Source organism: Labrus bergylta, chromosome 24 (genome assembly GCF_963930695.1).
Source record: "Labrus bergylta chromosome 24, fLabBer1.1, whole genome shotgun sequence".
NCBI lineage: Eukaryota > Metazoa > Chordata > Actinopteri > Labriformes > Labridae > Labrus > Labrus bergylta.
Window position 1 is genome coordinate 10,328,247 of NC_089218.1, and position 12,941 is coordinate 10,341,187.

The following is a 12,941-nucleotide window of genomic DNA, read 5'->3' on the forward strand; positions in this document are numbered from 1 at the left end:
TGAAATCTGCGGTGGAAATCACAGTTTACAGGCACAGGAAGTGTTGTTCTTATCGCTCCCCGAGGTCAGAACTTAATTAGGCTGAAACCTTTCATGTACTCTGCTGCGTCTTAATTGAAGCCTTTGCAGAATGATTTAAAGCTGAAGGCTCTGCGGGGTTTGATAGTGGAGGATCTAAGGAGCCATTTTAGCTCCGTTTAGTGTCGACTAAAGCCGTCTGTGGATTAAGAGACGTCCCGCTGCTTTTAAAAGGCTCACTGTGTTTTCAAGCACTCATGTAACACACTGTTGTCACATGTGACCTTGGATGTATTTCTAACTGACTCCATTTTAAAGAAAACAAAACCTGGACTGAGTTGATATCCTCATATTCTCTGCTCCTGAACTCTTCATTTCCTCAGGTATGGGCACCCTCCCTCGGGCTACGAGCCACTGCAGCACGCTGCCCTACCAAAGAAGCAGCAGCTACGGACTGAGCACTGCAGCTCTCTACGTCGACCCCTACAGGGTCTCAGGCGAGCCCGTTTTCTCCCACCGGCACTCTGGGCTTGTGGAGCGGGTTGGGACTCGAACTCCGTCCATGGAGAGCATCCATAAAGACCCCAGGTACTCGAACACAAACACACGAGCAGCTTTATGTTTGGATAGGATGATAAATGACATCATAAATGGACCTCCCTAGAATGAAACCTTTTTCATAAAGGTGCCGGGACAAAAGATGTTTATTCATTTTTCAGTGTTGAAAGTTTGGGGGGGACTTAGACGTTCAAGATTTCAGATTTCCAGATGACAGCTCTAACATGCAGAGTTTTCTTCGCAGGGAGTTTGCTTGGCGAGACCCCGAGCTGCAGGAGGTCATCCACATGCTGCAGCATCACTTCCCCTCCGTCCAGGCCAACGCCGCCGCCTACCTGCAGCACCTGTGCTACGGAGACAACCGGATCAAGGTGGAGGTGAGGTGACATCACACGCTGAGCAGGAGTGAAAATAACATGATGGACATCACAGACATGACTCACGCTGCCGGTGGAGGCAGAGGCCGCCGTGTTTGAAGCTTCACAGACAGAAAAGGCAGTTGATATGAATTCAGCTCTTGTACTTTATTTTTCTTTAGATGTAAAACAAACTGATCAAATAAATCTGAATGATAAAACAAATCAAGACAACCAAAGGTCATTTGAAGTCAAAATAGACCAGTTTAATCAACTGTTGCTGGTTGACCTCAGATATCTCCTCCTCCCGTGTCCCAGCTCTGGTTCTCGCAGTTTTTTCTCAGCTTACACAGTTTGAAATATACATTTTATTAGAGATCTCTGCTGCCGCTCTCTGAGCCAAAGCGCCATCTGCTGAAACAAAACTTTAAGTGACGTCGGTGCCAAATGTGCCGGCTCTCTGACACACTGCAACGCCGCTCGCTCTCTCTTTGCTCTGCTTCCCGTGCAATAAATAACTCGGAACACAAAACGACGCCGCTTCATGTGAGACTGTCTTTTCGTGCTGTTCGGCGATGAGCTTTTAATTAGCCTTTAGAGCGGCCTGGACACGCGCCTGCTCGTTTAGCCAGAAACAAATGTGACGGTTTGAACACAGAATCAGAGAGCGACAGGAAGCGTTGTCCTGTCTCACTGCTGCTCTCCTGAGACGCCATTTTTATTCCTGAGATGACACGGGAAAGTTTAGAACACGCTGCAGTGATGCTGCTGCTTCATTCAGATCGACATTTGTTCCAAATATTTCAGAGAACCATTTCTACATGAAATGTGGGGGATATTTCTCAAACAGATACTTAATGAATCACAAGATACATTAAAAACATTGTGGAGGATGATGGTGAGATTTGAATAAGAGATAAGAAATACTAAAAATAAAACACTAAAACAAGGCACGTCTTTGTTTAAAATGCTCATTAAATCAAAGGAACATCATGTGCAAACGTCTCAAACATCTCCTCTTCTAAAGCGATAATTTGATCAAAAGTTTAACCAGATATCAGGGAGGGTCTAGTTTATAAACACAAAAACAAAAACAAGTTTATCTTCTCAGGTTGATGTCGGCCAATCAAACGTCTTCAACACATTAAAACAGGAGAAAAACTGAAGGAGAACTTAATTTTACTTTTATCGCCATGGTAACACACTAGATATATTTTTTTTTTTGTCCCATTTGTGCCTTTATTGTATCGGACAGCTGAAGAGAGACAGGAGATGTTGGGAAGAGAGAGAGAGGGGGATTACAAGCAGCAAAGGTCAGAGGTCAGATTTGAACCCACGGCTGCTGTGACAAAGCTTCAGTACCTTAGGCACACGACATGACCGCTATGCTATCAGCTCTCCTACTTTCTTTCCAAACTTTAACTTGAGAACTAACCGCACTGATGGCCATCTAGAGTGAATTTAAAGTATCACAGGTATAATATGATTTATCACGGTGAATATCAACGACATAAATCCAGAACTCAAGCTGCACGTGAAACACATTTCTTCTCTCTTTTGTCTCTTCTGATTAAAGATTGTGTCTCTGATCTGAAATCAGAGGAGGAGGGGGGGGGGCTCGTTTCTTTTGCACATCAACCTGCTGCAGATTATAAAGCACTTTATGTTCAGCCAATGACAGCTCTTCTGAGGGACTAACTGTTGTCTTTGTAGTTTGCTTTTTGTTGTTTCACACATCAGGTAGAAATCTGTGAAAAGATGAATACAGCATTTCTGTTCTTATTATGACGACAGGAGGCCATCCTGATGAGCCGGGTCTGTCTCTTAGTAGAAGTTAAGTGGGAGAAAACATGCTTTGTTTAACCTGCAGGACTCTTCCACATCACTCAGTTCTTCTTTCATGGTGAATGTGTGTGTAGTTTAGTTTGTGTGTAACTGGGTCCCTGGTTTGCAGGTGTGTCACCTCGGAGGGATCCAGCACCTGGTGGATCAGCTGGACCACAAGATGGCCGAGGTTCAGAAGAGCTCCTGTGGGGCCTTGAGGAACCTGGTGTACGGCAAAGCCACCGACAACAACAAGGTGGCGCTGAGGAACTGCGGCGGCGTGCCCGCTCTGCTGCGGCTCCTCAGGAAGACCACCGACAACGAAGTCAGAGAGCTCGTCACAGGTAGGTTTAGTCTGGTTTAACTGAAGGCCGCGAAGCTACAGATTAAGACCATGAACTCGCTCGAAAAATGTTGACTGAGGGGATCATTCTTCGTAGACTTGCATGCAGTTCGATTTGTTTGTGCAACCAGTGGAGTCTCCCCCTACTGGACAGTAGAAAGAATGCAGGTTTATGAAAGATACACTTGCTTTACTTTTGAATCCAAAAGGCGACGTCCATGTTTAAAGCAAGATTCAGTTTCTGTGAAGAATTTAAAAAAAACAAGCAAACAAGGATGTCGATTTTTTTTATCATCTTCTTCATCTTGCTGACAATCTTCTTCTTTGTTGGTGCATTGCTTGTGGTTTTTTTTCTTCACATTACTGTCGACAGTTTTTTCATGCGTAAGAGAACAAATGTATTGTTAGAAATGAGTGTCAAACAAAACAAATGTTGCTTTAAATAACACAAAAAACATGGGAGGCCAGAAAATAAAAGAGAGACTCATTTGAGATCGGAGGAAGTAACTCACTGCAGCTCTCCGTTCCTGTTATCTGTTTTATATGCAAAATGTTTATGTGGGGGAAAAATGATCAAAAGCTGGTGTCTACACATTTGCATCCATATACATATAGTAGTGTAGTAATATTCTATTAATGAGCAGCAGATATTGTTTGAAAACAGTCCTCAGAGTGTCCTAGATTGCTCTAGGATTATTTCACTGTGGCTAAAGCTGTCTGGAACAGTTGGCAAAAGAAACAGAACAAAACAAAACAAAAGCATCCAGCGAGCCAGACAAAGACATGCAGCCCCTTCACTTCTCTTTTGTGGGGAAGTAGTCGATATAAGACTCTTTTTTTTTACGCCCGGGGGGGTAAACTGAGGTGAAAGAAGCCTCCCGTGTTGACAAAGAATAGTCGTCTAATGCAAGAGTCCACACGATGAAATCCCGCAGTGATGCATGTGGGCGTCTGCCTGCTCGTGAGCTTCATTGGACGAGTGTCGGTCTGTGTCGCCGTCTGACTGGCTGCCCGGCCCCCGGCCGCCGTGCTGGCTGGTTGGATCTGTGTGGATCTGTGTGTCGGCTGTTTTGTGGGAGGTGAGAGCGTCAGTGGCTCAAACACTCCAAACTCAGTGTTGACAGCAGATCTCGGCATAGTCATCGGGACAGATGCTCCGATAACGTGGTTTGGAAACAGGATGAAGATCTGCAGCCACACACACACACACACAGACACACACACACACACACACACACACACACCAGGAGACGTGAAGCTGCTAGACGGCTCAGATCTGTGAGAGAAGATGAAAGTGTTCAGTTTGTTAGAAAATATTTAGAAAGTTTTTTATTTTTCAAGCTCAGATCAGGACTTTGATTTCTGTAGCTGGACGCTGAACTTTGTTGGACCAATAAGGCTGCAGATATTCCACTTCTCACCTTGCTCTTCCTTAAAGCTATAATACCGATTGTCAAGCAAAACACCTTCAGATTTAAGAAACATCACTTTGCTTTGACAAAACATAAAACTGCTTCCTGTTCTCTCGGGTGAAGCTTTTTTTCCTACCTGCCCGCATATGTTCCTCTCTTTGTGATTGAACAGATCTTTATGATGTATTTTTTGAACATTCACTTTATATCTTGCAGCTTGCAGGGAGCAGCGAGGCTCTAACACTGCACTGCTTTGATTCACACCCACGTTTCAAATATGTGCCAAAGTATACAGCTTCTGTCTTATCCTCCTCAGAGTTTTTTTTTTTGTCTGTTTTATTCCGCTCTCGTTGGTTCTCAAATGCTGCTTTTTATTTTATTATTGTTCTGCTTCTACATAGGCGGACTGTGAAGGTTTAATACTTTGTAAAACAGGACGCTTTATGGGAGTGATATCATTTTAAAGAGGGAGATAAAAGTGAAAATATAAAACGGGAGACATCACAGTTTTGAAGGCAGGAGAGACCCGATGACAAGAATGATAGATTTCAACATGACTGTTCAGTGTGTCCAAGCCGTGAGAGAGGTGACACCTCTGCACACTAAATGACTTTTCTTATTTGACGCCCTGCCCCCCCCCCCCCAGGCGTCCTGTGGAACCTCTCCTCGTGTGACGCCGTGAAGATGACCATCATCCGCGACGCTCTCTCCACGCTCACCAACACGGTGGTCATCCCACACTCGGGCTGGAGCAGCGTCTCGCACCGCGACGAACACAAAGTCAAGTTCCAGTCGTCGCTGCTGCTGCGAAACACCACCGGCTGCCTGAGGTGAGCAAAACAAACGCACCCTTTGTTAATAAAGGTTTGATTTATTTTCTCTCAAGTCCTACTTTCAAAAAATGTAAACTAACACAGTGGAAAAAGAAATACCGATGTTTATCCACAACTCATGTCACATCTCAATGAAGAAGACGTTAACAGAGTCAGGCGTGTATTCAGCTCGTTAAATGAATGCTCGTCTGAAATGCGAGGATGACTTCTGGATTGATTGGTGCTCTGTGCAGCTTTTTATTGTAATGATTGTGTTGATGATCTCCATCCCATAATCGTCAATAAAAGTGTCTGTAATGGAGATTTGATGCAGCTTAAGCACGCGTATGACCGCATTAGTCTACTGAGAGAAATAACAGAAAAGAGAGAGCTGTGGCTCTTTAAGGTCCAAACCCCGAGATGAAGGTTGAGTTTCATTATCTGCACATTTGAGATCCATAAATCCTGAAGAGCAGCAAGCAGCTCTCTTTATAAAATCTCAGAATCTCAAAACCTTTTCTTAGTTTAACAAACCACCTTGTTAACCATCTCTACAGAATACCATCCCCGAAACATGATAAACAAAACAAACAGAATCTGTTGAATGATTCAGACAGCTTGAGTTTCCCATCTTGCTCTGATTGGCCCGTATCTCTCCTTAATTAAAAGAATCCATCCTGCTGTGTGGAGACTCCCCTGTCATGCTGCAAACTGGCCTTATTGAATGGATGCCAGTCTCTCTTTAGTGTCAGGAGCCAATCAGGACAGAGTCCAGGTGTGTCTCCTGAAGTCTGCAAAGGCGTTTGCAACTCAATAACTTCAACTTTAACCTTTCAAACAGAACAAGTTTTGATGATGTCATAAAACGTCTCCTCACACAAACTGCTGGTGATTTGTCTCCTCAAAGAAGGAAGATTTATCCGCTCTGTGCTGCAGGGAGCTGTGCAGCCTCCAGCGTCTCTAAACACTCACACCGAGGCCGTATATTGATGGTATAGAAATGCATTGTGGGAGTCTTGTGATGTTGTGCAGTCCTCTCATGTCAGCTCTCCATGAGTGGCGGCTGCAGGCTCTCATTGGAGGATGGGCTACCTCCTTTGCTGTATCCGGGCAGGTTTTTTAGCCACCCTGTGGGGGAATCCACACACTACACTTCATTCTGAATTTGTGTGTGTGTGTGTGTGTGTGTGTGTGTGTGTGTGTGTGTGTGTGTGTGTGTGGTGTGTGTGAGGAACCTGAGCTCAGCCGGGGAGGAGGCGAGGAGTCAGCTGCGTTGCTGTGAAGGTCTGGTCGACTCGCTGCTTCATGTGCTCAAAGCCTGCGTCAACACCTCCGACTACGACAGCAAGGTGCAGCAAAAACACATGCGCACACACACACACACACACACACACACACACACACACACACACACACACACACACAATTTGTTATACACACATACATTCCCAGGAGACTTGCCCTTACATTTATCAAATCCTAACACAGCACAGCCAAATGATTAACCTTAAAAGATGACCATTAATCATGTAGTTTTCCAGATGGGAGGTGAGTCTCTGTAATGTGAGCAGAAAACAACTGTGTTTAAATGAATTAAAATCTTAAGAAGTATTAATTGGTGTTACTTGAATATCTTTAATTGCAGCATGGTAAGCAATGGATGCATCTATGCTAACATGTTCTGTAAGTTTTGCTGACGACGTCTCACTTCAAAGCGCTCTTGTGACCTTTGATGTCGAGAAAGTTCAATGATAATCTATTTCCTCAGATCGTGGAGAACAGCGTGTGCACCCTGAGGAACCTCTCGTACCGCCTCGAGGTGGAGATGCCCTCCTCCCGCCTCCTCGGAAACCAGGAGCTGGACACCCTGCTGGGCTTCTCCTCCCCCGCCAAGGAGCTGGACTACCTCTGCTGGGGCAAGAGGAGGCGGGGCAGGAAGAGGGGCGGCTGGCCCGACGACAAGGTACAGACAGTTCCAACCCTCAACTCTGGTCATGAGCTTTGATAGTGACCGAAAGAATGAGATCAGGGATACGAGCTGCTGAAATGAGTCCTCTGAAGGGTGTCTGGGTTCAGCCTCATAGGGGGAGGAGCTTGTTGAAGAGCTGTTGTTCCTTTTCATCAAAAGGAGACAGTTGAGGCGTTTAGGGTGCCTGATTAGGATCCTCCTAGTCGCCTTCCTGTGCAGGTCTTCCGGGCAGGTGCAACTGGGAGGAGACTCCGGGGTTACTCACCCTTCTGTATATAACAGTATCAGTTAATTATTAGGTTTTTTTTTAATGAGGAGCAAAAATCAGCCACGTTTTGGTCTAAATAACAGGAAAACTTGGATATGCAGAATTTAAGTTGTTCAAGCTGATTGTTGTTTTTCTTGCAGTGGGACGGTGTCGGGCCAATCCCAGGTTTCTCTCAGTCTCTGAGGGGGGCAGAGCTGCTGTGGCACCCCCTGGTGGTGAAACCGTACCTCAATCTGCTGGCCGAGAGCTCCAACCCGGCCACGCTGGAGGGTGCCGCCGGCTCACTGCAAAACCTCTCTGCAGGGAACTGGAAGGTAAAAGTCTTGAGACATTTAAGTTTGTATCGTTATTGGATAGCTTAACATGTTTTTTTTTCCTTTTGCAAAAGAAGTTTTTATGTTTACCACAAAAAAACTGTGTGTGTGTTTAGTTTTCAGCCTACATCCGAGCGGCGGTGCGTAAAGAGAAAGGTCTGCCCATCCTGGTGGAGCTGCTGAGGATGGACAACGATAGGGTCGTCTGCTCCGTCGCCACCGCTCTCCGAAACATGTCGCTGGACGGCCGCAACAAGGAGCTGATAGGTCCAAACGTGCACACACACACACACACACACACACACACACACACACACACTCAGTAAACAGATTGATCAGTTGAACTGTGAAAAGATCATCTTCACACGAGTTAGGAACAGCTTGTTCAAAGCAAGTTTTTAATGTCACATCACTGAGACACAAATGATGACACATCGCCCCCTTGTGGAGAAAAGATGTGTTGAACATGTCACACAGAAAGTCAATGTAATTAGTGGTGATGAGAAACACCTGGACTAATAAAGCCACATGAATTATCTTCATATATTTAACAGAATTTATTATTCTTTTATTTAGAGACCCTAAACGAGAACAAACACAGTTTTATCACAGCCAGAAAAACCAAACACAGACTTGAAATAAAAACCAGAATCTAAAAAATGTTTTATCCCCTGCCTCAAGTAACCACCATGACACCCCCCCTGGAAACCCTCAGCAGGCATGATCATCCCCACTCACATCATCTTAGGTTATAATGCAGGTTACACAGATTTATATCACCTAGTCCTAAAATCAAACAGAACTTATTGACCAAGTGTATCCTTGACTGCACGACCTAAATCTGTAGGATTATAAAATAACTGGAACAAACCTTCGAACCAGTGTTTCTATGAATGCATCAAATTTATTTATGAAGAACACTTAAAAAAAAACAGCATCAGCAGAGGAAGCTCTAAAGAAGGACAAAACCAGTAAAAGGGATCTGGTAAAAGGTAACAAGGAATGTTGTTTTCTCCTGCAGGAAAGTACGCCATGCGGGACCTGGTGAACCGGCTCCCCGGCGGCAGCCCCACCGTGCTTTCAGACGACACGGTGGCGTCGGTGTGCTGCACGCTGCACGAGGTCACGAGCCGCAACATGGAGAACGCCAAAGCTTTAGCAGACAGCGGCGGCATCGAGAAGCTGGTGGACATCAGCAAAGGGCGAGGGAAAGGGTACGAGAACGGACGGGAAAGTTCATGTGGAAATACGTCTTCAGGGTTCTGTGTTTAACACTTTGTGATGTAGGAACCGTCTTCATCTGTAAAGTTCAGCGTGTGTGTGTCTTCATGTTTCAGGTACTCGATGAAGGTGGTGAAAGCTGCCGCTCAGGTGTTGAACACGCTGTGGCAGTACAGAGAGCTGAGGACCCTCTACAAACAGGTGAGAGTCCGCAGACACAACAGGACCACTGTGTACTTTACAAAGCAAAGACTTTTTTAAACACAAAGTATTTCTCTCAGTCAGGAAAGAACTGGAGAAGAACCCGGGTAAGAATCGTTTGAGAATGTTTGGATTCAAACATTAACATCAAATAACGTTACTCAGGAGTATAATATAATAACTTGTATCATTTTATATGATATATATATTTTATATAATATATAAGCAGCTCAGTGCTGGACAGAGGCTGTGCTACTGAATGAGTGAGAGCAACACAAAGCAAACATTCACAGAGCTTCAACGTGTTCATACGTTAGCAGAAGTGAATCAGAGACATGTTCAATAATCGTGTGATCGTGAAAAAAACAAGACTTCTTCTTGATTAATGTTTATACATGGTGATGTTATGAGCTTTTTAAATATACATTTTAAACCATTTGAACTCTTATAAACTGAACGAGTCTTAATCCAGTGTAGGTTAGAGAGGTTCAGCAGATTTTTAAACGCAATCGTCATCAATTAGACGCTCAACACAAGCATCTCCATCATTCATTAACCTGAGAACAATACATTAACAAGTTAACACATTATAAAACATGAACACCTCCTTATGGTCTATATTGAATCATAAGAATAAAAAACATTGTTTGTATTACCTAACTAATAATCCTGATTTAACAAACAGAGTTATGTGTGATATTTAGCTTCTGCACTTTTAACATGTGTGTTAATTTAAACCTCTGTTGTGAAGAATTATACACAAGCTGATAACTGTGTGTGTGTGTGTGTGTGTATGTGTGTGTGTGTTTGTTTATGTGTGTGTGTGCAGGACGGCTGGAACTACACACACTTTGTCACTCCGGTCTCCACTCTGGAGCGAGACCGCTACCTTTCACAGCCGACACTGCCCACCAGCCCTCTGCAGATGTCCCCCGTCATCCAATCAGGTGAGAGAACCGGTGAGTGACATCTTGAACAGATTCTGTTTGTGTCCAAATCCCGAAAGAGAAATGAAAACTTTCAGTTATAACAGAAAGAGAACAAGTCGTGGTTTTTGTCCTTTTCTCCTCAGGTGGAAGTGCGACCTCCTCTCCGGCGATGCTCGGGATCAGAAGACACAGCTCCAACTATCAGAGGGCGCAGTCATCTATGCAACTCGACACGTATTATGGAGACAACAGTTTACACAAACGGCAGTACACAGGTTGGAGTAGATCACTCTGTAATGTGGCGTCCCTCAGAGACCAATGATTAAATCTCTTTTCTTTCATTATAGACAAACTTTTCAACAAATTTGTGTTTCTTCTACTTTCCCCCCTCAGGGTCTGAGAAGAAAACTCCGTATTTCATTGGGACATATTCTTCTCAGTCAGGAGAGGATTTGAGAAGGTCCCAGGTAAGAAACATCAGCAGGTTTCAGAGCGAATAAAGCAACAGAGAAATACATACACTGTTAAATAAACCCTCACTTAGATTCCTCCTGATTCAGATTAATAGTTGTAAATAAAGTCCTAATAAATCCTGATACTTCCTCTCACCAGCACACAGAGCCATTTTATGACGAGCCCGACAGGAAGAACTACAACAGCTACAGAATGTACCTGTCGTCCCCTCAAGGCTACGGAGACGAGCCCTACGAGGACGAGCCGGTCCACCTCACCCCGCCCTCCCCCGACGGCTACGCCACCCAGTCGCTCCGATTCAAAGCCAACACCAACTACGTGGACTTCTACTCCACCACGCGGAGGCCTTCAAACAGGGCGAACAAGTTCACCGGCTCCCCCGACTCGTGGGTGTAGAGACAAAGTGGGCGTCGCGTACGTCCAGCTCAGTGTGTTTCTGTGGGTGTTTGTGTGTGTGTGTGTGACAGGAGTGCACTTGTGTGTCTGGGTGTGTGTGTGTGTGTGTGTGTGTGTGTGTGTGTGTGTTGGAGGTCGAGGGTGCATGTGGATGTGTGTGCATCTGTGTTGAAACTGTGCTGAATGACCAGGGCTCGGTTTGCTACCTGCAGCTTTTGACTGAGTGGCATCATGTGCACAATAATGCAGATAAATCATCTTTGTTTTTTTTCTGCAGTCAAACGGAAGACTTTGTGGAGAAAATGTTGCAGTGCAGTTTTTGACCACAGGAGGGCAGAAAAACCTACAGCTAAAATCCATGATATGCTTGACTCATTATTGGCTGTTTTTATGGCTAATATGCGAGCAAACAGCTGCCTTCTTGCAGCCTTGATCATCTGGTGGGAAAATGTTCCACCACGTTTATGGTTATGCACGAAGTGGTCACGCTGGATTTTCTACCTAAAAAAAAAGTGAATTTGATCCTGGCTCTGGTGAGAATAATCATTGTCTGTCACTGTCCTCACCAGCTGCTTATGGTTGTAATTTGTGAAGCACATTAGATCAAATTGAGTGAAATTTTACTGAAATTAACTGTCATTATTCCTGCGATATGACGATAGGACACTGCTGAACATTCACTTCCTACAGTTACTAATAATCAGACAGCGAATCTCAGCTCTTCAGCCTGTTGAGCAGAACGATAGTCCTTACAGCAGTCTGTTCTTCATTCATTTCACATCTTTAAACCCTTTGCTCTCTTTGATTTGAGCTGAGCTCTTTTTGCACATTTATCTCCAACAGCTTTGCACATGCCAAAGTTTAGATAGAAACAAACGTATGAGGAGCAGGTTCTTGATGACAGAGTTGCAGACGGCCACCTCTGATGAGCAGTGGTCTTTCACACCTGGACTCGTGACTTTTAACGATTCTCACTTCACACCCAGGTGGACAAACGACCCACTTTTTACTCCAACAGCCTTTTATAAGTCCAGGGAACTAACAGGCCGTCAGCATCTAAAATATCACAATCACTACAACGCTCATTTTTTACTGTTTTGATATTTCAGTATGTTCAAGAGTAGAAAACGTTTGTCAGATTTTTCCAGCTTTATCTGCATTATTTTGAACATGAAAGTGTCTGAACTGAACAAAGATGAGCTTAGTCAAAAGGTGCCCTTGAAAAAAAGAAACAGCCCTAACGTTGTTGTTCACCAGAGTGTTTGTGAAGGTCAACTGATATCATGTTTCTCTGCAGTAAAAGTGTGCAGTTTGTTGGCTTTATGACATAAATATCGTTCGCCAGCATCTTCATGATCACGAGAGAAAAACCCTGGGACAAATATCATAATAGGCTGAAGGCTACCACCAATCTGAGGTAAAAGTCGCCATTCTTGTTGGTAATATTTGTTCCAGGTTTGGAGAAGAGGAAGTCACCTTAAAGAGAACCTTTAAAGACTCAGAGCACCGGGGTTACGCCTGTAACCTGTGCTCGTCTGTATGTTGGCTGAAACGTGCAGTATATCATAAAACGTGAAAATGTGACAAACATGTGAAAACCTATTTGTACAGATGCAATGGTTAAAGCGTCCTGTTACATTGTTGTACTCAATATGTAGAACTTTCTATGTGATTGTGTGAAGAAGATTTTTCTATTATTTATGATTCTTTTTATTAATTTCACCTGTGACCTGACCAAAATACCCCATCTGTCTGTTCTGTCCAAAACTGATGATGGTGACGATGATGTGCAATGTTACAGAGGGAAATCTATGTATAGGGATTAAAGATTATATCACGACCGCTT

The 12,941-nt window shown here is 44.2% G+C and overlaps 1 protein-coding gene across 6 annotated transcripts in view; it reads left to right on the forward strand.

Moving 5' to 3' along the window:
- The window catches only part of LOC109984183 (plakophilin-4-like), a 40,117-nt gene extending 27,182 nt beyond the window's left edge, over positions 1–12,935 (forward strand). For 3 of the 6 annotated variants that reach the window (XM_029277410.2, XM_065952160.1, XM_065952161.1), the window contains exons 9-23: positions 402–606; positions 821–953; positions 2,887–3,100; positions 5,158–5,341; positions 6,555–6,672; positions 7,092–7,286; positions 7,701–7,874; positions 7,991–8,141; positions 8,896–9,088; positions 9,212–9,296; positions 9,377–9,403; positions 10,126–10,255; positions 10,369–10,500; positions 10,619–10,692; positions 10,838–12,935. In XM_029277410.2, the coding sequence (XP_029133243.2) occupies positions 402–606; positions 821–953; positions 2,887–3,100; positions 5,158–5,341; positions 6,555–6,672; positions 7,092–7,286; positions 7,701–7,874; positions 7,991–8,141; positions 8,896–9,088; positions 9,212–9,296; positions 9,377–9,403; positions 10,126–10,255; positions 10,369–10,500; positions 10,619–10,692; positions 10,838–11,095 (2,273 nt within the window). In that variant the 3' untranslated portion in view covers positions 11,096–12,935. The remainder of the gene's footprint in view (positions 1–401; positions 607–820; positions 954–2,886; positions 3,101–5,157; positions 5,342–6,554; positions 6,673–7,091; positions 7,287–7,700; positions 7,875–7,990; positions 8,142–8,895; positions 9,089–9,211; positions 9,297–9,376; positions 9,404–10,125; positions 10,256–10,368; positions 10,501–10,618; positions 10,693–10,837) is intronic. The other 3 variants (XM_065952162.1, XM_065952163.1, XM_065952164.1) reach the window with 3 other exon arrangements.
- The last annotated feature ends 6 nt before the right edge of the window (positions 12,936–12,941 follow it).